Source organism: Bombus affinis, chromosome 14 (genome assembly GCF_024516045.1).
Source record: "Bombus affinis isolate iyBomAffi1 chromosome 14, iyBomAffi1.2, whole genome shotgun sequence".
Lineage (NCBI taxonomy): Eukaryota > Metazoa > Arthropoda > Insecta > Hymenoptera > Apidae > Bombus > Bombus affinis.
Window position 1 is genome coordinate 490,060 of NC_066357.1, and position 22,389 is coordinate 512,448.

A 22,389-nucleotide genomic window follows, 5' to 3' on the forward strand; every position below is an offset into this window, starting at 1 on the left:
AAAATAAAAATAAGATAAAAACTATTTAAAGTTCTCGCTTGAAATCTTTCGCATTTTTCATTTACGCCAGCATCTATCGTGAAACGCTGTGCATAATAAAATCGGAAGCATACGTTTTAACACAGTCTAGTCAGTTTCTCAGACATTAATCAGTCAATTGTACGTCGTGTTAATTTCTTTACGAGCGATCGATGGGCTGCCATCGGTTCTCAATTATTATGAAACGTCGCGTCGCATCGCGTCGAGAATCGCGTGGGATTAATCGAGTTGCACGAGGAATATTCTTGGCTCGTGTTTGCTAGGGAAACTCTGATAATTTGCGGCCATTTTCGACGTGATTTCACGATTATCGGCAGCCCTGAAATCTAGTCGGTTGCTCCCAATGGATTCAACCTGCCGACCGAGGAATTAATTTCGCGAAACTCGGCGACGCGACGCCACGTATCGATTCGCCTTTCCATCGTTGCATTTTATTATTCAGTTTCACGGCGTTTCACGTTTCAATAAATATTTCATTCCGTACAACGATTAATAGAACATTCGAACCCGCAACGCAAAATTTAATCATAAAAATAAGATTCAGTCAACGAGTACGTATTGAACTACGTATTCGATCGACCAACAAATATCGTTGTTATTCTTTTTGAGGAAAAGCTGAATTGTTTTAAATTGCACTCGATTGAGCGATCTTCGTAACTTAGACATTGGTCTTTTCAATCGTTCGGATCGGTAAATAACGGATGCTAGAACGAACGAATGATGAAATGAAACGAGCAGAAAACCAACAAGACATGTGAATACCGAGCCAAAGATGCTCGCCTCTAACTAATTAAGATCAACTAATTAACGTCAATATCTTGTAACGTGCAATTGAAAAACAAAATTTCCCATGTAAAATTGTAAAAAGAAGAAATGTCTACATTACTGAAGCTTTAAGTTAAACCACTATCTACAGGATTATATGGAATTCAACAAATCCTCTGGTTCGATGAACAGGAATCTTTCTCCCTGAGATATCTCCCCCTTCCAGCGACTATCCATCCAATTTCAATCACAAAACATCCCACGAAATTGGTTGTTCGACGATCAATCAACCATGATTCATCGATCAGGCGTAACATTTGATCCCTAACGGGAGAATTCGAAGCCGAAGGTGGTCTAAAAACCTAGCGAAAGGAGACACTTTCCGAGCCTTGGGCTCTCATCACGGCTTAATTAACCGGGACAAAGAAGCTCCAATAGCTTCTTACCTTAATATAGCTTTTCACGTTTTTTTCGTGGCTGCGCGACGTTTGATAACCCGACACAAGGTGGTCGAACGGTGACGCGTTGATTAGCCGCGAGATTTACGGGGAAAGCGCGACTACACGAGACAGCCGTCACAGCAGATATTGTGTACCACAATTTACCGATTATGAAAATTGTTGATTTCCGTGTCATGAGATGTAAATATAGAAATGATCGAATGGTATAATACAATATATTTCGATAAATTGCCAATTTACGTAGAGCGGAGGATATGGCGGTCTAGGGATAGTGAATACGGGAGATATAGGAAAGAACACAGGAAACACGAAGCGTTATGTGAATGTGGGATACAGAATATGAGGAACGAAATATGAAATATGGCATGTGGAATGGAAAGATGAACTATGGGAAGTGAGATGAAAGATATGGAATAACGGGATAGTTATGGGATTTAGGATATAAGATAAGGTATAGGAAGTACGAAATGTGGGGTGGAAATGTGAACTGTGCAACGGGCTTGGCAGAATAGATATAGGATAGTGGATATTAAATGTTGGATATAGGATATATGTACATAAAATATGTGAATAATGTGAAAAGTGGGACAGAGAATGTAAAGTGAAATATGCGACTTTTGATGTACGAAGTACGGAAAATAGACAATTTGTTGTGGTATAGGTGATAATAGGATATGAGATGTGAATTATAAGATGCTTATAGGGTTTTAGATGTGTGATCTAAGTAACGACGAGTAGAAGACGAATTTATTACTGGATCAAATTTCATTTCAATGGGCAGAATTCGAGCAAATACAATTCTGCTGCACAACGCGTGTGCGAAAACTTACCCAGCTTATCTTTTAGGCCGATGCATTGGGAAATGTGTGGAAACTGGAGTATCTTTCGCCATTTTTTACTCTTACCCTTGTTGCTGTCACCACCGCCTGCAAAATAACGATAATACGATTAAGATCAATGAATTGGAATTAAAACAAAAACCATCGAAACACGTTTTATAAATATAGAACAATTGGTAGTCTGTTAATATATCAACGATACTAACGTTATATAAAGGAAAATAAATTGACGAGAGAACGGCGATTTCCCTGGCTCGAAGCGTTTCGATTACGCAACAATTCTCGTCTTGCAAGACTCGCGCTAATTAAAACTGCAATAGAGGAGTCGTTTCTGCGATTTCGACGTTGCAAAGCGGCACGTTCGTAATTGAAATTGTATGGTAGTTGATAATTTGTGTAAGGTAAAAACATATTTGATTCGAGATCATGATACTTTAAACAATAAATACAGATACATTTAAAAGTAAGACTAAATTGTGGGAAACGCAATATTTATTTTTCATATAATTTCCTTCTTCTTCTTACATGGGAAATTAATCTGTTTCGTTTCTCTTCCTTTTTTAAATAACTCGTTACGTTCGTAAAAGGATTCGATGAAATATTTTCAAATTCTCCCCTAGCAAAATATTGCAAGTAATAATTTGCATAGCCCATCGACCTTTTTTCTCTGTCGCGTCCACCTTATTTCGAGCAGTTTCTTTTTTTCCGCCGATATATTGGATTATACGTGTCTACTATAACATCGGATTGAATTTGCTGTCATATATATAGTGAATACGGGAGAGCGCAGCTACAGAATTCAAGGTAGTTTTCGACTTGCAGGAAACCGCGATTGAAGAAGCGCGGTTCCGGTTGAGGCAGTCGGTAATTAATAGTTTCCAAAGTATCGACAGGACGAAGATATTTTATCTTTTCGCTACAAAAGCTAATACGGGTGACCAATGAATCATTCGGTACACTTTGTATCTTTTCAATTGACTATATGATAAAACTAATGCGAAATTGATGACTCGTCAGCTTTCTCTGGAATCAACGGGCTGCATATATTTATTTAGTGAGAAACTTGCAAGTAACGATTATCGATCTTACACGTTACTACATTGAATTAGTATCACTATCAGGTTTCTTATCGGTTTAAAAGAATCGTTTTTATCTCGAAGGTTTGAAGTTATTCTAAATTATCCCATTAATTGACAGTGAAACTAGAAAAATTATTCGGCGCAATAAAACGCTTGTCAAAGGAAAGAAAAAAGAAATAAGAGGACAAGAGGGAGAAAAATATAATTTTATCGTGAAGATCAGGCGAATATAATCGAGTAAGAACTATAAGACCAACAGTAATGCAAGTTGAAGATTATTCTTTAATGAAAGAAGGACAAAAGAATTCTGACATTACGAAACTCGATTGTTGTTGAATATACGATGATCCAAAAAGTTAATAAATTAATTTTTGTTGACAATGCGAATTGAAAATTATCCAAGCCACTTTCTTCCTTCACTGGCAAAAATATAGCTTAACTTGATTTAAACCGTTTCTACGATAAAACAACGATCGAAGAAAGGAAGGAAAAACGATTTTACCATTAACAAAACAAAAGAACAATTAACAAAACCAAAGAAATATCAAAAATTTCATAAACTGAAAGAATTTCCAAAACGCGATTTATAAAAGAAAGGAGTAGAAAATTAAACCTAAAAATTAACCTTTCTTGGCTTACAATTCGAGTGTGGTATCTTCCAATTGGCTTTCGAGTTTCAAAAGGGATCTGTCCTATTTCGGTGCAGATAGGAACGTATAGTACGAGAAGAAAGGCCAATGGTGGAAATTCAGTCGGGACGACATCGATCGTTGTGGAAAAGACGAGATGGAACTGACGATGAGATAGATCGATAGACATCCAGGGTAGATTTTGCGCGAACAACCGATCACGTTTCCGCGACCGTACACTCGAATCTTGCGGAGGCGGAAAAGAGGAGTCAAATCGCGTGGCTAGATCAGAGAACGTTGTACGTGGGGTACGTTCTCATGATAAATCAGCGACGACCATTACCTACTCGATGGAGGACTTCCCTGCTCTTCTTTCTTTCGCTTACGTCTGTTTTTCCTCTAATCGTTTTCGTTGAACGAGTATCAAGATTACAGACAGTTTGACTTTTGGCTTTTTAGATTCTTTGTTTTTCGAATTTTTTAATTAATGACATAACGATCCGAGAACAGTGAATTTATATTTAAAATATATTGACTAAAAATTTCGAATTATAAATTTCAAATACATATACGTATTAGATATATGAATTTTCAATTACAACTATACTAATAATTATATTAATTAATTCATTACTGTAATATATTATTGTATTATCGCTATTTTCTGGTTTTTTTATATGTGGAACAGCTTCGATCGGTTTCCGAGATTCTTTTGTCATATTTTTTTTATTACTAGTTCCTATTTAAAACACAAGAATATGTACATATGTGTAGTAATATAAGAATATAATTCTTATTCTTAATTATGACAGATTAATCTTATTTCTTATTAATTAATTTCATTTATAGACGCATATATGGTTGTTAATGTAATTATGTACAATATATTCTATCACGTTAGTCAGCAAACAAACAAACTGACAATATGAAATATTAACTGGTTTCGTCTTTGTTTTGCTCCAGTCACTATCTCTATATGTATTATCATTGCCACAGAATTGTTATTGTATTTGCCCCGTTATGGACTTTAAATAAAACAGCGATAAGCGAGTCTTCCTTCTATGCACGCCTCAAAGAGCTTCGATCAACACGCTATTGTTAAATATATTCAGCAGAGAAACCGAAAAATTCCATCCACGAAACCATTAAAAACGAAACCATCGACATACGATGAAAATAAACAGAGAGAAATAAAAGCGAACAATTGAAAGGCACAAATGAGCAACTGGAAAAAATAAACTAATTCGAGAATGAAAGCGAACGATCTAAAAATGTAAAAAAGCAATTGCAGAAAGTAAGCAGACAAATCCAGAACGTAAATAAAGAAACCTAGAATGTAAATAAATAGTAAACAAATTTTCCAAAAAATATACCCGTAACAATACCTGTAACAAATTTTTACTCTTGCGCTTTTATTCGCCCAATTATTTTTTATTTCTATCTTCACCGCTATGTTTTCTTTATTGCGGTTATTTTCAGTCTTCTCTTTTTTACTTTTATATTTCCTTTACTTCGATTATTATATCTTCCTTCTCTTATTCGCTGATATCGACGTCTCGTGTTAATTATACTACACTACCATCTAGGTTTCTTAGATTAATATCATTAGTTAAACTAATCTTAACAAGAACGATGCAACCAGTTACGAAGCAAGGAAAGCATATTTTAGAAAATAATGCACATAACGCAAGATGCAATGGTTCGTTCGTCTCGCAACTGTCAAAAATGCATTACAGTATTTGCACTTAATAACGTACAATACTAACGGAATAAATTTGCAAATTAATGGAACGGGGGTAAATTCTGAGTGTACGTGCGAATAGAAAGCGAAGAATTTGTGGCTCGAGTGCTCGATGAAATCGTTTTATAGACCATCGTTACGATTAACGACCGTAATGATTTTAAAGTCTCTAAGAAATTTTTGTACAACGAATTTCAGTAACAAAAACCAGCGAATGCAAATATCGAAGGTTCCAAACGTATAACGATGGTAATTAAAGGAAAAACATTCTATCGTATAAGTTTCCTCTTCGTTAGGATTTTTACTATTGCATAATATTCCTGCTACGATGAATTTCAGAATATCAAGTTTTGTATTTCGAATTCGACAATTGATAAAATTAATAATTGTAATAGTATTGTACGGTATCGTAGCGGCATTGTAGCTAGAAATATATTGTAAATGGATAAAGAAGACACAACGGTACCGAATAGTAGCGAACAGTATACGTAGATTTTTCGATTTAATATTTCTTGTACGACCCGATGTGCGTCAAGAGTAACGTGACGTTTCAAAATAGTCGCTGCCCCTTTCCGGAATTGCAAATGCAACCAGATCACGTTTGCAACTACCGGTACACAGAAATTTATTATATCCATTTCTGATGGTTTCAGTAAAAAAAAATAAAAAAAAAAAGAAAAGAAACGAAGCTAAATAATATCGTAGAATAAAGAAGCCGCAACGACAAACTCGTTAAACCTTCTAGCAAATTTATTTTTCAGCTGTGAGAATAATTTTATTTTGATATATATAAAAATATTATCTTATAGATCGTGGATGTTTATGCACATTCGTATCTTTATAAATACAATGAAAGAGGTGTAATTTAGGAATGAAACAGTTCTAACCAGTAAATATTATAAAGAATAATATACCTTTATAAATATACCAAATACCAAATTAATTTTTGTCTACTCGTTAAATTTTCTACTTATAAAATCTTTGGAAATCATTTCTCAAAGATTAAGATAATGCTCCTGTTAAAAAATCATTGCTCGCCGAATGTAACAATCTGCTTCAGTTTCTATTCTTGTTTTCCAATATTCCTCCACGAGCAATTATTCCCAAATTCTACGTTTATCGATATTACTCGATATAATTAATCGAGCAACTATGTAATCGATTTCGGTTCTGATAATATAAAGATTCTACCGTATATATACATTTATAAAGTTCAACGAGACGCGGACGATGCGATTATAAACTCATTGACGTCGTTGGCGCATCACGCGAGCCCATTTACCTACTTCTGCCTTTGCCACGCAACACGCTCTCTCTTTTTCTTTCTTTCGATCTCTCTGTTCGTCGATGCTTTCGCCATAGGGTACGAAGAGAATGGCTTGCCACTACACTAATTAAAATTCGCTACTTCTTCGAGCCAAACAGCCGCGCAACACGCCCATTCCTCGCGAACGAATCGATGGAATCTTTGCTATTCCTTGCTTATGGTTTATCGCATTTCAATCGGATGAAAGGTGGACCACTTCCCCTTCGCGAAGATTCCTTCACGCTAGAAGAGCTTCGATAAGATTGGATCGAGGTTCCACGAGTTTATCGGAGATTCTGACGGGGGCTTTTACGGGGATCGTGGTCCGAAGAGGTTGTTTCGTTGAATCTGGAGAATGTAATCCTTTCTGTTCAGGAATTCTTTCTTTTATGGAACGTTTCTTTCTTTCTGTTTATCAGAACTTTCTTTATTCTTACCTGTTTGTGGTGGCGATTTAAGAAAATCAGAAGAGTATGTTTATTTCTATACAGGTACCTGCGAAGTATCAGACACAATACGAGAATATCAGATTAAGAGTATATAAAACAGAATAAACTTATTGGGAATGGAGGAGTTCTACGTATTATTAAGTTATTATTACGATATCATCTTATTGTTTCCTGCGTGTAATTGAATATTCTACTGTTGCACCGGCCATTCCATCACGCAGATACGAAACGAAAGATATAACTAGTTTTCTAGCCAGTGATATCGTTTTACACGCTTACAAATCATTCGCTTTTTTTATATAATAAACATGTCAAGATGTAAGTATATGTTTATAAGGTTCTACATTAACTTTTAAACTTGCTTCAATAAAATTCTGCGATAATTTATTTCTTCGCCTATTAAAAACTGCCCGGCACGCACGTTAGCAACTCGATAAATATTATTTATTATAAATTTCTAGCACGCGTATATAAAAAGGCTCACCACCACCGAATCAGAACCATTCTTGTCGCCATGTTTCATTGACAACCATCAGAAACGCATCTATCCTTATTTAAAGCCTCCCCCGATTCAACACGGACATAGAATCGACTCGAGACGGTTTCACAGAACATGCATATAAATATATATATATATATGAGAGAGGGAGAGAAGAGTTCTGTAATCAGTTCGTACGACCGTGTTAGAAGTTAGTCTAATTAGTATTCCGCTTGGCGCGGCGGTACAGCGGGACGCTTTAGGTAAAGCAAAGTTTAGCTTCCTTAACGACGCCGCCTTTGGACTTCGTATGAAATCTGCAATTACCGGCGGTGCGCGGGCGCGAGCGCGCTTGTGAGCGCGTGTCAATCCTCGCTGCACTTTATTGCACGCGATACAAAGAGCAAGAACGTAACGTAAAGTATGCAGTTTAATTAGGATCCTGTGCCGGCGCAGGTTCCCATTAAGCCATTTGCATGTAAACCGTTGGTGCAGAGTGGCCTGGACCAGCGGCCGTTACTGCAGCCTCTCTAATGGCAACGTAATTTCGTATACGGTGAATAAATATTCGTGGGAATATCGAGCCGACTGTTGGTCACGAGTAGAACGAGTATCGTGCAAAGTTTTACTATATTTTTCCTTCGTTTCCCTACGCTTGTATATTTCCACACCTGAGATTTGAGAGATTTAAAATATTCTTTCGGCAGTTGGACTGAAAGTAGAACGATTCGTAATTTGTATTAAATTTTTTTATCAACGAATTATTTGAGCGAATTATTTGACGAGTCAAATTTGAAATAAAGAATTTTTAAATATACAATTTTGGAAGATCTTATGAACATTATGAAAACGAAGGTGTACTAACTGATATTCTTATTAATTTCTTTTATGAAAGATTGGAGATTGATCCGGTATTAAATTTTGAATCTTCTATCGGTTAAATTTGAAATAAAAAGGTCCTAAATATAAGAAATGTTTCGAAAAAAATAGATACAAGAGAATTTTGTAATTTTAATGATCGCTATTTCTATTGAAATTTTTATGTATGAATGTATGTATTATGTATGAATTTATATGAATAAGTTCACAATTAATTCACAATTTAAATCTGGATTTTATATAAATTGTCGAATATTCCTAATCAATTACCAATGTAACATCAGGAATTTTGGAATTTGGATAATGAAACGCATGATTAGCCGCGCTCGGTCACTTGCAAAACAGTTCGGAAAATCGGCAGGATACCACGAAGCGATTTAATTATCCTAGAAACATTTCTGCCGCAAAGACAATTTAGAACGTGCTTTATGAAAACTTGCGAGCCGTCCTCGCGTAGAATTTACAGGTGGATGGGACCGGCGCGTTTCAACGGTGTAATAGTAAACGTTTCATGGTATTCACTTCGATCGGAACGAAATATCGTTTCAGTAAATACAGTGTACCGTCTACCATTGAATTTCTACAATTTCTACATTGACAAGACTTTATATGACTCCAGTGAAGAAATATTCAAAACTGTCCACTGTTATACGCATAAGCTCTTCAATATTTCGTTAATAGTTTGCGTTCAAAAAATATTTCTGTTTGAACAGCTACTGTCTATCTACTTTGTGTTCACATATGATAGTTGTTCGCTATCTCAACAATGGACAGAAGACGTATTACGGTGTTTAGTATAACTAGGAACACGTGGTGTACGAGGGAACAGCGTTGTATCGCAACAACGTAACAAAACAATTACATAAGATGGTATGGAACGAGTTACATACGGAGCAAGAACCGGAAATTTAATGTCAGTGCTGATGATACGGAACGTGGGCTTCGTATCATGAAACCGTATCTACATACATATATAATGTATATATATATATATAAAACTCTCGATACTTGGCATAACATTTTTCCTCTTTTTTACTGTTTTACTTTTTTAGCTGTGCAGAGATTCTCAGTCTAGGATTTAGCAATTTCCTAGATATCTATGATCCATAAATCGATAAAAATTGATACGATAATAAGCAACGTTTCAGTGGAACAAATATTATGACTTCTGCCTTTATGTCTAGTAAAACGGAAACATACGAGACTTCGCTTTTATTGTCTCGCATCCACAAAAGCTAACTTCTAAGAGGAACTAAAGATTAGATATTGAGAATAATAGAACCCTCTTATGAATCGCTTTCTGAAAACGCCAGACAGCTATAAATAAATATAAGCTCGTCTACGAGTAAATAAATATGCCTAACTCGACGGAAGAATCTCGACTGAAAAGATAGCACGCAAATATGTAGTAGTTCCGGTGGCAACAAAGCTGTTGGTCAAATGATACAGGTGTCATCCACTTAGCGTAAAGGTAGGTTAGTATTCGCTCCATGGGAAAAGAGAAACACGGCAAAAGACAGAGACGAATAACATTTTTACAGATACACAACCGTCTACACAGTAGATAATTGAACAATGTAAATAGCGGACTATATACATGAAAAAAAAAACAATAAAAAATGATGTTGATGATGATCCAGCGAAGAAGAATATAAATCGCATGCTAAGAAAAGGAGAAGGACGTAAGTATTAGAATAATTTATTTTAAGTCTTGGAGCTATCTCAAGATAGAAGCGAAAGCTATAAATGCAAACTTTAAAACCAATATTTCTCTATGTTAAAGATATCCGCTCCAAATTGCAAGAAACAACTTCGAATCGATACACTTCTAGGTACTAGTAGCAATACCTACTAGTAGTAGGTAAGAACTAAGAATCATGTATATGAAATTAAAAACCTACTTCTCTGGGTCATTTACTTTATTTAAGCCTTTAGATAATAACTCGTCACTCACCTTCTCTCGCTTTGAGGTACACAGTGTTTGCTACGATGTTCTCCAACTCCATCAATTCCAGCTTGATCGAGTTTACGCGCCCGAATCAATAAAGAGAAGCCTGGTGGGCGACAAACGAGAGGAAGAGCGTAGGCCTCGAGCGGAAGTCCGGTCGACTGGTATAGTTTTCCGGGGTTGGTCACCCTGTCGGGCTCCAGCAGACCAGCTCCCATCTGCGGCCCCAGGACACCACCAGGGCCGAGTAGTCCCCCTTCACCGAGGACCAAGGACAACAGGAAGGACGTCGACAAGCTGTTGGACGGCTTGGTCGAGTCAAGTCGAATTCGAGGTTCGAGGTCGTCCGGTGTAGGTCCCGCCGTTTCTGCTGCTGACACCGCTGGGCAACCACCTATCGAGTCGACTCGAGTTCGTTGGCCCCCTCTGCCGGTCAAAAACCGACGTTTCCCGCCACAAAGTATGCGTATACGTATATCGAGCAAAGCATGCACGACATCAAACGGGTTACACGAAACCGGACTTTTCGCTTGTCACACCGTATCGTGTTGGTTTCCTTGATTCACGGTGTACGATCCCAGGGTCAAGGAGCGGCTTTCTTGCGTAACGTTTGTACCAGCGAGCTTCTTCCGTATCGATCGTGGATTTAGGCATTTACAGTGACGCGTGTCCACATCGTGACCTTTTCCTATTTGCGAAAAACAGACACGCCGGATGAAGCTTCATGGGGATGGGGCGCGATCAGTAAGCTGTCACGGAATCAAGCATTCAGAATGCGCAGGATTCTTTTTCCACACGCTGCGTAGCCCCTCTTTATCGCTCTTCCACCCCGTGACTGAGGACGAAGCTCGATCGCAGCGCGCGTTCACATTACAAAAGAAACTATAGTGTCGTGTAATCACGTGCGACGATGCGTCGTTGTCTCTCTTTCTCTCTTTGGTATAGTTCGTGTCGCTTGCGTCTCCTTTAAATATCAGCAGAGACACCGCTAACGATCCCCTCGAATAATCGTTACAACAGCGAATCCTAGTGGCGCGTTAGCATGCCATCGTAAAAATGTCACGTGTGTTCCGCGGATTCGCGTACGGACACGACATTCGTAGGCACGTAGCAGCAGTGCCTTTCACTTTAACGACGGTGCGAGAGATGCCTCCGCATGTGCTAGATGCTAGATCCTTCTTCAACTTCGGATCGGGGCTTCGATCGTCGATTCGTGAATGTCGAGAAACTCAACACCCACAGAGATTCGTTTCTTCCCTTCCCTCGATATTAGAGCTGCAACAGGCAGTTAGAGAACCATTGTAAACTCGCGTACTGGAAACACGAATTTGATCTTCGGCCTACCAAAGAAATCGAGACTTCGCGTCAGTGTATAAGCGCTTTTGTTGTATGCGACGAAGATTCTTTCTATTTGTAAATTTCCGATCTCCTTTCGTGCGGATGTCGCTTCGTCGGGCGTTTAATGTATTCCTCTTTGCATCGATCTCTGATGTACGTTCTGGAATAAGATTTCAGATTGTTCGTGTTATTAGTGTGAAAGGATTCGCGAACGTCCACAGTGGCGTAGTCAACCGTTTCATTCGAAATCTCTACCGACACCACTTCGTTGAACATCGTGAAGGAGAATTTTCATCACTTTGATCGCACGAATATCAAAGTCAAAAATATCGAATGTAATTTTTTCATAATGCTTTGCTTTCAAGAAAATTGAGTTTCAAACTTTGTCACGTATACTTAAACTTAACTAATTACGAACTAGGTATACGTAAACGATCTACTTGCTTTACACGCGAAAATAAGTAAAAAATAAATCATGAAATAAGTAATGAAATAAAATTTTTCCGTTTCAGACCCCATTTTCTAAAAGACTGTGTTTAGTTAGGAGTTGATCTGGTACACGCACGAGATACATTTTTAAATTCATTTTCTCCGATAAATCTCTACATTTTTTATTTATTTCCAAACGTAGAACAACTTGCTATTGATTATTTACTATTGTTTAGTTTAGAATAAATCAAGTTCGAGAATACTTGGCAAATTTTCAAACTTGATTTTTTCGAAAACGGAGTGTCATATAAAAACATTTTGTTCTACGTTTTTTACTTGTTTTCCCGTGTACAATTCCTCTCTATTTCGCTTCCGAACCGTCAGTTCGACAATGTATGCGTATGTACGTGCGTCTCAAAGGGATACATACGGCTGACAGTAAGTATGCAAGTACACAGTCAAAGGACCATTGCCATATAAAGTGTTCGCTACGCCACTGGACGTATGGGACGGGAACGAGAGGATATCTCGATCGTCTGCGCCGGTCGTTCGTTTCTCCGTGTGGCGTGAGTGAATTTTAAAAATCATCATGCTCCTCGCACCTCCGCCGTGCTGGTTTATCTGCCGCGCGCAACAGACGCACGCACTTATCGTCGCGCGTTCTGCATGCGAAACTACAACCGCGCACATGTGCGTGAACACTGGACGCAGCAGGTGCGCTACGGGGATAAAGATAACGACGCGACTAAGCGCACCGTCGGCGTAATATCCGACGTGGTAATCTAATAACTTTTTCTAGAACTCGATTCCCACCGATCGTCTCTCTTATTCTCTCTCTCTCTCTCTCTCTCTCTCTCTTTCTCTCTCTCTCTCTCTTCAGGTATTTCTTTTACATGTACAACGTGGTGGCGGGAATCACTCTATGCGATATAGAATGCGAAAATTTTATCTGCGAATATAAATCGAGAACATGATATATTTACATTTTTCTTGCAAGATAGATAACGTGGATAGTTGAGTATTTAACTATAGTGCAATGCTATTCCATTTCCCGAGCGTTTCTAATTACAAAATTAGGCGGATGATTTAAAATATTATCAAATTTCCGAAACATTTATTTCTAATTTTGGATACAGTTAGTAATTATAGCATACTTTTTGTTTAAAGAGTGGAAATCCAAATTTACAAATTATTCTGTGATGTATGCTAAAGAGGTGCAATTTGTTTAATATACTTAATGTCTTTGTAATTCTTTTATGGATATTCCAATCGGCTGAAATACTCAAGATTTCATCACCATACCCTCTATATCCCCATACCTCTATCACGACCCAATCATGAACATAGCCGTCGAATCGACTTCCAGCGGAATTAGATTCAAACTAGATGGATTCTCGTCAAAGTGGCTCTTACGACTTGCTGCATTACACCGGTAAATCCTATTAAACTGCGACGGCTAACGAATGGGTAACCCGACACGGGCTCTAAATTAAGTAACAGGCGAAAAAAGGAGGAAGTGGGGGGTTAGGCAGGAGGTTAGCAGGCGGAAGAGGAACGACGAAGATCGTTAAAGGTTTTAAATGCTTTTTCTCGATGACGCAATTTCAGTACCGTGGAACCGGATTAGGAAGCGGTGAGTAACGATGATAACGAAGAGGAAAAAAACCAATGACAATAAAAACGCGACCGCAAAGGAAATAACGATAGCCGGCATTTTCCCCTGACTGATTAAAATTGTTTCTTAAAAAATCATCTGTGTCGTATTTGATATTTGAAATATATCTTCGATATAACCACGATCGTTTTCGATCCACCTTGTTTTTTAAGCGTCGAATGGATAATTGGATTACTTAGGCCAGAGGTAATATAATATCCCTTTCCACGTAAGCGATTCTGTACTACACAACCATTTCACTGCAGGTGTCTAGAGTAAAACGTCGATCATATTAATCACCGGCCAGACTGAATAGCTGCGTTCTGTTCGTTTAAACGAGACAAAATGAAAACGTTATCGATACACTGGTATCGGGTTAACCGGTTAAGATTTTGCTTCGTTATTAATGAACATCGCTTCTTAATGTAATTCTCGCTCCAAAAAATTGGTTCCATGAATTGCTGGGACGGAAACAAGCGTTACTTAACAAAGTGTTTAAGAGCTTCTTGATTTGTGAAGTTGATCAATGTAGCTCCTAGATCGTACAAATGTGAAATAAGTTCTTTCTATCTCGTTTAATCCCCTCTCTCCGTTACCAACAAATAAAACAATCGTGTTGAGAGTAAATAAAATGATCAGTGTCACGTATGGTTAGAAAAACGATTTCGAATATACATACAATACGGGAAACAGTGCTACCGAGGAATATTTGCTTCCTATCGACTGACTCGCGGCGGATTATGAACGGAAATAGAACCAATAATCGATCAATCGTGGTGGTGGTCGTTGCAGGTATCCATCGTATATATGTACATAATATTATATACGTGAAAACATTGATATCCGTTGAAAGTATCTACGATATATCAGCCGATAATGTGTTCCATACATAATAAACGGTATACACACTCTAGTTCAGAAGTATTAGAATACTTGTTAGTTTCACAAAATATGATGATTCGTTTAAATGTTGCATTCGTACAAGGCAACGACGCAAACATTTGTACGCAAAAAATTGTAAATTAAGAATCATATACGTTATACACATATATACATACATAATTACCTGACCTCATTTGTTAGAAAAATGTTACAAGAATTAGATGTAAAACTGAAAAATTTTTATATTTAAAATCTCAATTGAAATTCGGAACTGAAAGTTAAATAACGTAAGTGTCAGGATTGATTGAAGCAATGATTTGTAAGTCATAGTGAATGTAAACGAAAACCGATTTAGTTATTATACACGAATTATTACACACAGAAATAAGATTTTTCTTGTAACGTTGAATATGTCTACGTATTGTTTGTTTATTTTAAAATTGCACAATCTGTTTTTGGATAAATTTCAAAGTAGATAATGACTGTTAAACGATAGTGTACATATATCATATATGGCTGGTGTAACGGGCAAAGAGAGACAGAGAAAGATAGAAAATTAAGAAAGGGTAGATGACAAGAGATCATAAAATATTAAGGGATAGTGAACAAGAAATTTATTGAGAAGAATTATATATATATATATATATATACTGAGAGAAAGAGAGAGAGAGAGAGAGAGAGAGAGAGAGAGAGAGAAGAGATATGTAGAAAGCGAGAGAAATTAATTCTTCCGTATCAACGTGAGTAGCTCTCTGTCGGACAGGAAGAAGCTATCAACAACGCGACAAGAACCGACAATAAAAGTACCGACGGCACGCGCGCAGGAAATACGAAACTCGGTAATACAAAAACGAAGATCCTTTCAAATGTAAATCTAAGCTTTTATCATGGATACATCTCTTACGGAATATCTAAAAGTGGTCGAACAACAGCAAATACTATGAATGTTACGCTGATCAGAAAATCAGAACGTCCGTGTTAAATAGTATTGTATTATAGGAAGTAATTTTCAATTTGCTCCCAAATACATATATAGCTGTAGAAACATTCATGTATCTAAATTAGAATATAAATTAATTCGGATTATTTGCTAAACAAGAAGATTGTATTCTAAACTCGACACGAAACAGAAACTCATATTTTCACACTAATACATCAATAGAATATGATCAGTTGTAAATGCTTAAATGCAGTTTTAGTTATATTAGGTAAATTAAACATTTCTATGCTTAATAGGTTAAATTCAAAGATTGCAACATGATTAGCATGTAATTACAATAACACTACTTCTACCTCGGTATACTTTTATTAAATTAAATTTTGATACAAAACAATTGATGTCATTTATATACTAAAAGCGAAAGAAATACTATATCGAGTTTGTATGTTTGTTTAACGTAGAGTCGGAAAGAAGTGCCGAAAATTCTAATCATGTAAATAATTTAAAAAAAGAAATTGATTCCTGGCTGTCGTAAAGATCCGTTAACGATCCATCATAAATCTGATAAACGTTATAAACACTGCTTATTCTACTATGTACTTATATATGGATTGCTATGAATACGTACTACTACTAGCATTAACATTTACAGTGATTCACACTATTTTAATCTTCTCCTCTCACGCTCAGATTGATGGAAAATTTCAACCATGAATTATCAAGATGTAAATTGTTTACGTATATTTGCCGGGTGAATTTGCACGTCAGAGAATTTGTAGAAATAAATATCGAATAATGTAACACCATTGATGCAGCGCTGCCTTCCAAGATAAGAATTTTATACCTAGCCATCGAAGAAAGCGCGTAAAACGACGATAAGTTATGACTACGTTTTCTCCAGGAGCAAAGGAAAATAGGAATCGGTATCCCCGGAAACAAACCACAGCGAAAAAGCACGCGGCCTGCCGATTAGATGTGATACTCATAAATATCGATTATTGATAAGTTAGATAACAACGAACTATCGACGAATATCGATTATTTCCGATATTTTATCGTATGATAGTATTACGGACTTTTTTATTCACAATAAAACTGTTAATTAAAGATTGTAAAAGCTTGTAGAGTTCTATTCTAGTTACCTGATCATTGCACCATGAAGTTGTCGTACTACTATAACTCTGAATTTCGTTTTTAAAAAACGATATTCATTTCATAAATTTAAAACTTATTCAATATTTAAATTTAGTAAAGAATTATATCAGACATTTGTAATAATTTTCTTATTTTATGCCTTATCAGTCTCTCAAGTACAGAACGAGTTATTATGTCGAATACAGTACAGCGAATAAGAATAAAGAAATTGGTATGATGAATACCAAAAACTATTCTGTAGTACAATAAGGTCCTAAAGCAAAATTGTAATTTTTGAAAAATGAAAATAAATAATTAAGAAAAGTTACCGAAAATAATCGATATGCCATTGATATATTTCCATCTCTATCCTCGACGCAATGTACGTTTTTATTTTATTATATTCCGCTATATTGTTTTCATAGAAACTTACTTATTCGATCGATTATATAATTCCCATTACTCTCTATTACTTTCTCCGTTTCTCTCAACATTTTTCAAGCTTTTCAATCGAGTTTTTATGATGAGAATTTTTACGATTTGAGCGAAAAATAATCTTGGAGAACATTTGCTAACCTCTTTATATGTATATCATATTTTTGGAATTCCCCCACCCACCCACCATTAAAATAATATTACGACAATCTGAATATATTATGTTTCATAGTTTGTCAATTAATACCTATCAAATAGTTTCTTTTTTAATTACATTACTCACATAGAGCGTAGAGTGTTATCTTGATGATAAGGTCTTCCTAATTTGACTTCTTCAAATGTTGAAAGGAAATAATATAGACTAGCAGAAGTTATATCATTGGTTAAATAACTAATACTAATTGGTTAAATAACATGATAATAATTTTATAAAAATGGAATATAATAATACAAGAATACATGGATACTTTGCGTCGAGCCGAATATAACAACGCGAGCAGACGCGGAAACCGCACCAATGAAAGGGGCGATTGAATGAGAGACAATGAACGCCGATGCGATGGCAGCGCGGGCGAGTTCATTGAAAGGGAGAAGAAACTTTTGCCCGCGAATCGAGACGCATTGTGAAATGACAGACGTGTATTTCCCTGGTGTACAAGATGCCTCTTGTACACATGTGTCAAATTAAAGAATCAAATAGGGAGAAACAGCGGGGACTGTTTTATCATTTCTATCAATGTAGATTGGAAACGCTTTTCGCCGCCGCATTTTGAGCGAACAACTTAATTTGACACTGTCGGTATGTATTGCCGCTGTTATATTCTCCATTCCCCTCCTTCTCTACTCCCCTCTCTTTATGTCATTGCACCAGTGAGAATAACAATGACAGAACTGTAAGAAATTGTTAATATCAATGAACTGAATCATATTTTTATTTTGATGTAATTAGAGAAATTGAAGCCAATTATGAGTACTTGGATCTTTCATATTTCGTTTATGTGTTATAAGCATTATGTACGATTTCGCATCTTTAATACGTTTTGTGCTTCGTAGGCAGTGAAAGTGGCGGTAGATCGACAATAAAAATGGAAGAAAGAATTTCCATTCCATGGGGCGAAGGAAGATAAGTTTCAATCCGATATTTCAATAAAATGTCATGAATTAGATGGATTTTTATTTTTCTATAGTTAAATATTCTAAGAGAGTCCTTAACTATCGAACCTTCGTTGCTAATCTTAATTATCTCGTGGCATGAAACGCGTTAATTTTCACACACGCGCAAACGTCCATAACTTAGTAGTCTCCGAGGAAATAAAAAACATTTATCTTCCATGAACATAGAAACATTTAAACAATACGAAATATCCTTAGAGGTGACACCCGAAAGAAGCCCGCCTAAATATTCTCGTGATGGAAACGTGACTTTGTGACAACCGATCACGAGACGCCGCACCGCGCCGGCTCTTGAAATCTGTCACACAAGCAACACGCACAACCCATTATACGCGGCACTAAAATAACCACCAAACTCATAACAAGAATATCATAAAATGTGAATGTAGCTTATCTAAGGTATATGATTCTAAACTCGGAAGGAAAAGGGAGAAAGTGAAGGATTCGAAAGATGAAAAGGGGAGAAAGACGCCGCGTTACCGACGGAGCGTGTCGTGTCTCGCACGTCATGGGCACGAGTCAGTCGACATCGTTTTGTGAAACACGAGACGGGCGTAAACGATCTCAGGATGATTTCTATGGGGGTACAGTCCGGTCGAATTGGAGAAGGGAGGACATGTTATGGCGTTCGGTACATCTAGTATAATGTAACACACCGATAGCAGAGCACCGCGCGGTCGTAACGGCGACACGAAGAAAGCGCAATGGCCGACCACTGCACCTCCACTGACTGCTTCGATCCTTCCTAGCCACGAGGATATTTCACACACTTGCTCTATCTCGTTCGAGAATCGGCACACGCGCACGACACCCTTTGTCCGAGACTTTCAGCTAAATAGGAGTCCCGGATGTTTTTATTCCGTGTAACGAATGCAGCTAGGGACGGTTCGTACTGTCCGATCGTATGAACCCGCTGCCACTCGCACCAGACCGTCACGCACCGTCCCATCCGCTGGATAGAAACCGACTGACTGACATGCTTCTTCTCAAGCCGCGATGCACCGCCACGGATGAGGAGGTTAGGTGGAGGGGACATGTTGGGATCCGAGGACGACGCGACGCCTCCACCCGATCAACGTATGACAGAGACACAGATAGACGCGCGGACGACTCCGATTGGGCGTGGTAGAGTCCCTAGACTCGTCTTCGGATACCGACCGAGGATGCGATCTTCTTTAATCGACCGTTCACGCGCCATATATGAACGCGCTATTTGAGTTATGGATGTATCGGATAATTAAAAAAAAAAAAAAAAAATATTAATACTACTTGACAAATGTTGCTTTTAAATAAACATCGAAAACATTTCTTAAACAGAAGAATGTGGAAGTGGACGGTAGGAAGTGCTATTTTTCGATGAGAAATGGATAAAAATTATTCGATATTCGTCAAGAATTTATTTAAAGCGATTATAAAGCACACAACAAATAACAAAAAGTTGTCGGAAGATACGGTGTATACATATGGACATAAAAGATGGTAATTCTATAAAGATACAATACCTCCAAATTTTTTCCACATTTAATTTCACCGATTCAAACTTTTCCAATATGTCGACGTTAATGAAATTTTAAAACATTTTATATAAAATACACAATATATGCATAAAGATATTCTATCGTAAGAGTTCAAATACTTTCATGAGATATTACATGAACATCGAAATTATCAATACAGTTCATAAAGGGAATATTATATCACATAGAATGCACTATCCAGTAATAAAGACTATATAAGGAAGCTATCGATACGTGCAAATTAGCAAAGATAATAGAGAAGATGTAACATTGCACCTATATCATCAAACTCTATGAGAATGTATAAATAATCAACGAATAACTTTCGTAACTGACACAGTAAAAATTTAAAGAGAAGTATAAAATGAGGAAAGAACGTTATTTTAATAATTCCTATAGCAATATATTTGTTATATTGAATATTATTCTATAGTGGATAAAAATGGAAAATTGGAATGGTAGAATGGAGGACGGTAAAGCAATCTTGCGTGGAAAGTATCGAGTCATTACTATTTCCTAGCACTATTCTAGTCTCCTCAGAAGCGATTTCTCGAGAGAACAATCACGATCAAGACATGATTCGAAAAAGAAATAACAAGGATGATCAAAGGGTAATACGCCAGCGTAATGCATTGGGTTTCCGTTGAAATCTCCAACGTGCGATGACAAGGCGCGTACTGGGTTCGGAAGATATCTGGTACAGTCAAATCTTGGTAACTCGAATGTTAAAGGAATTTACTTATCAAATTTTGTCAAGTGAAGGAAGTTTAATAAACGAATGATTTAAAAGTTTTTTAATAAATTTTTTTTTTAAAGAATTGTAACTACTCGAGTAAAGATAAATACAATCTACAGAAATGATTTATTTATGTGATCAATTTATATTCTATTTCTTAAATTATGGCTACAAAAAGAAATTTCAAGGAATAATTCCGTATTTTCATCGCTTTTTATACCTAGATTTTACAATTTTATGAAATTTAAATAAATTGATGTATTTACAACATTATGATAAATGATAGCTTGGTTCTTAATGGGTTAAGATACGATTTTTTTGGCAGCGGTAATCAAAGTTATTTGTAAAATTTTTACGAAAAAAATCGTTGAGAAAGAATTAATTTTTATTTAGGTCGAAGACGGTAATCACAGAATCTTAAGAAAAAATCTTCTAAACAATTAAATGATTAAAAATTTTTTATATGTCCTGACTACGAATAATCGTCATAAACGTTCCCAATTTCTTTGGTATTATTTTTTTGGATATTACAACTTATAGAGACTTTTACGGGGAAACGAAAAGTATGGACAAAATTGCAGAGTCTTACGAATAGTTTTCGAGTTATAGAGGTTCGACTGTATTTTTCACGCCTTTACGGGCCGACTCTAATTTCAATTCTTTCAGACCCTCGAAAATTACTCCTTTGCCAGGCCAACAGAGAAAAAAGAAAAAATACCGAAACGAGCAACCTGGCTGGGACTACACTTCCAACAATGTATCTAGAGTATCAATCACGTGTGTCATTAATGGTTGCGGTTGCGGTTACAAGCCATCGTGGACTATAATTTAGTTGGGTCGCTGTATCCGCGACACAGCGCATTACGCTGTGCAACGCGATTTACGATGTCCATTGTCGCGATGTCTATACAATCAAAAAGCCGGATCCATTTTTGTACCAATGGAATACGTTGGTTTTCGTTCTTCTGTAATTTTAAACTATATCACAGTGATAAGAAAATGTTTGGTTGAATGTTGATAAAATAGTGTCCCTAGAATTCTCTTACGTAATTGAAGCATGAATCTACGTAACATCCTTAATTTTGTAAAGTTATAGATTGCAATTTATCGAGCTGTTATTGACTGTTAGCGTTATTAATCATTATCGATTTTTGTTTAAAGATTTCTGTATGTATCGTTTCATTTCTGTTAAGAATAAATCGTATCGTATTTAGATCTGTAAGGACCGAAATCGAACTAGACGAGGTTGATTTGATTTCTTTAAGCTTATTTCGTAATTATAGAAAAGGAACGACGATATTAATCCATTGATTGAAAATCTCAAGATGAAATAATTTTGGAATGAAAATATAATTAACGGATAGTTTCAATGTATTACCATAGTTAGCTGTAATTAAAGATTAATTACAAGTTAATTCCTAAGTAGGAAATTTCCTCGTGAGACGCGTAGCTCGAAGCAAAAAGTTTCGGAGTGTGTCGAATTTTCGTCAGTCTCCACACCCCAAAACGGATGGTAGTTCATATCGGAAGTATGTCAA

At 36.6% G+C, this 22,389-nt stretch overlaps 1 protein-coding gene across 8 annotated transcripts in view; it reads right to left on the reverse strand.

Annotated features, from left to right (window-relative positions):
• The window catches only part of LOC126924118 (G protein-coupled receptor kinase 2), a 28,227-nt gene extending 8,531 nt beyond the window's left edge, over positions 1 to 19,696 (reverse strand). For 2 of the 8 annotated variants that reach the window (XR_007713422.1, XR_007713423.1), the window contains exons 1-4: positions 19,255 to 19,696; positions 11,958 to 12,111; positions 10,620 to 11,888; positions 2,096 to 2,191 (exon numbers count right to left, since the gene is read on the reverse strand). Coding sequence is in view for 4 of the 8 variants with exons in the window: in XM_050738260.1 (XP_050594217.1) it covers positions 2,096 to 2,191; positions 10,620 to 10,671 (148 nt within the window). In the remaining 4 variants the exon portion in view is untranslated. The other 6 variants (XR_007713421.1, XM_050738260.1, XM_050738263.1 and 3 more) reach the window with 6 other exon arrangements.
• Between the last annotated feature and the right edge of the window lie 2,693 nt (positions 19,697 to 22,389).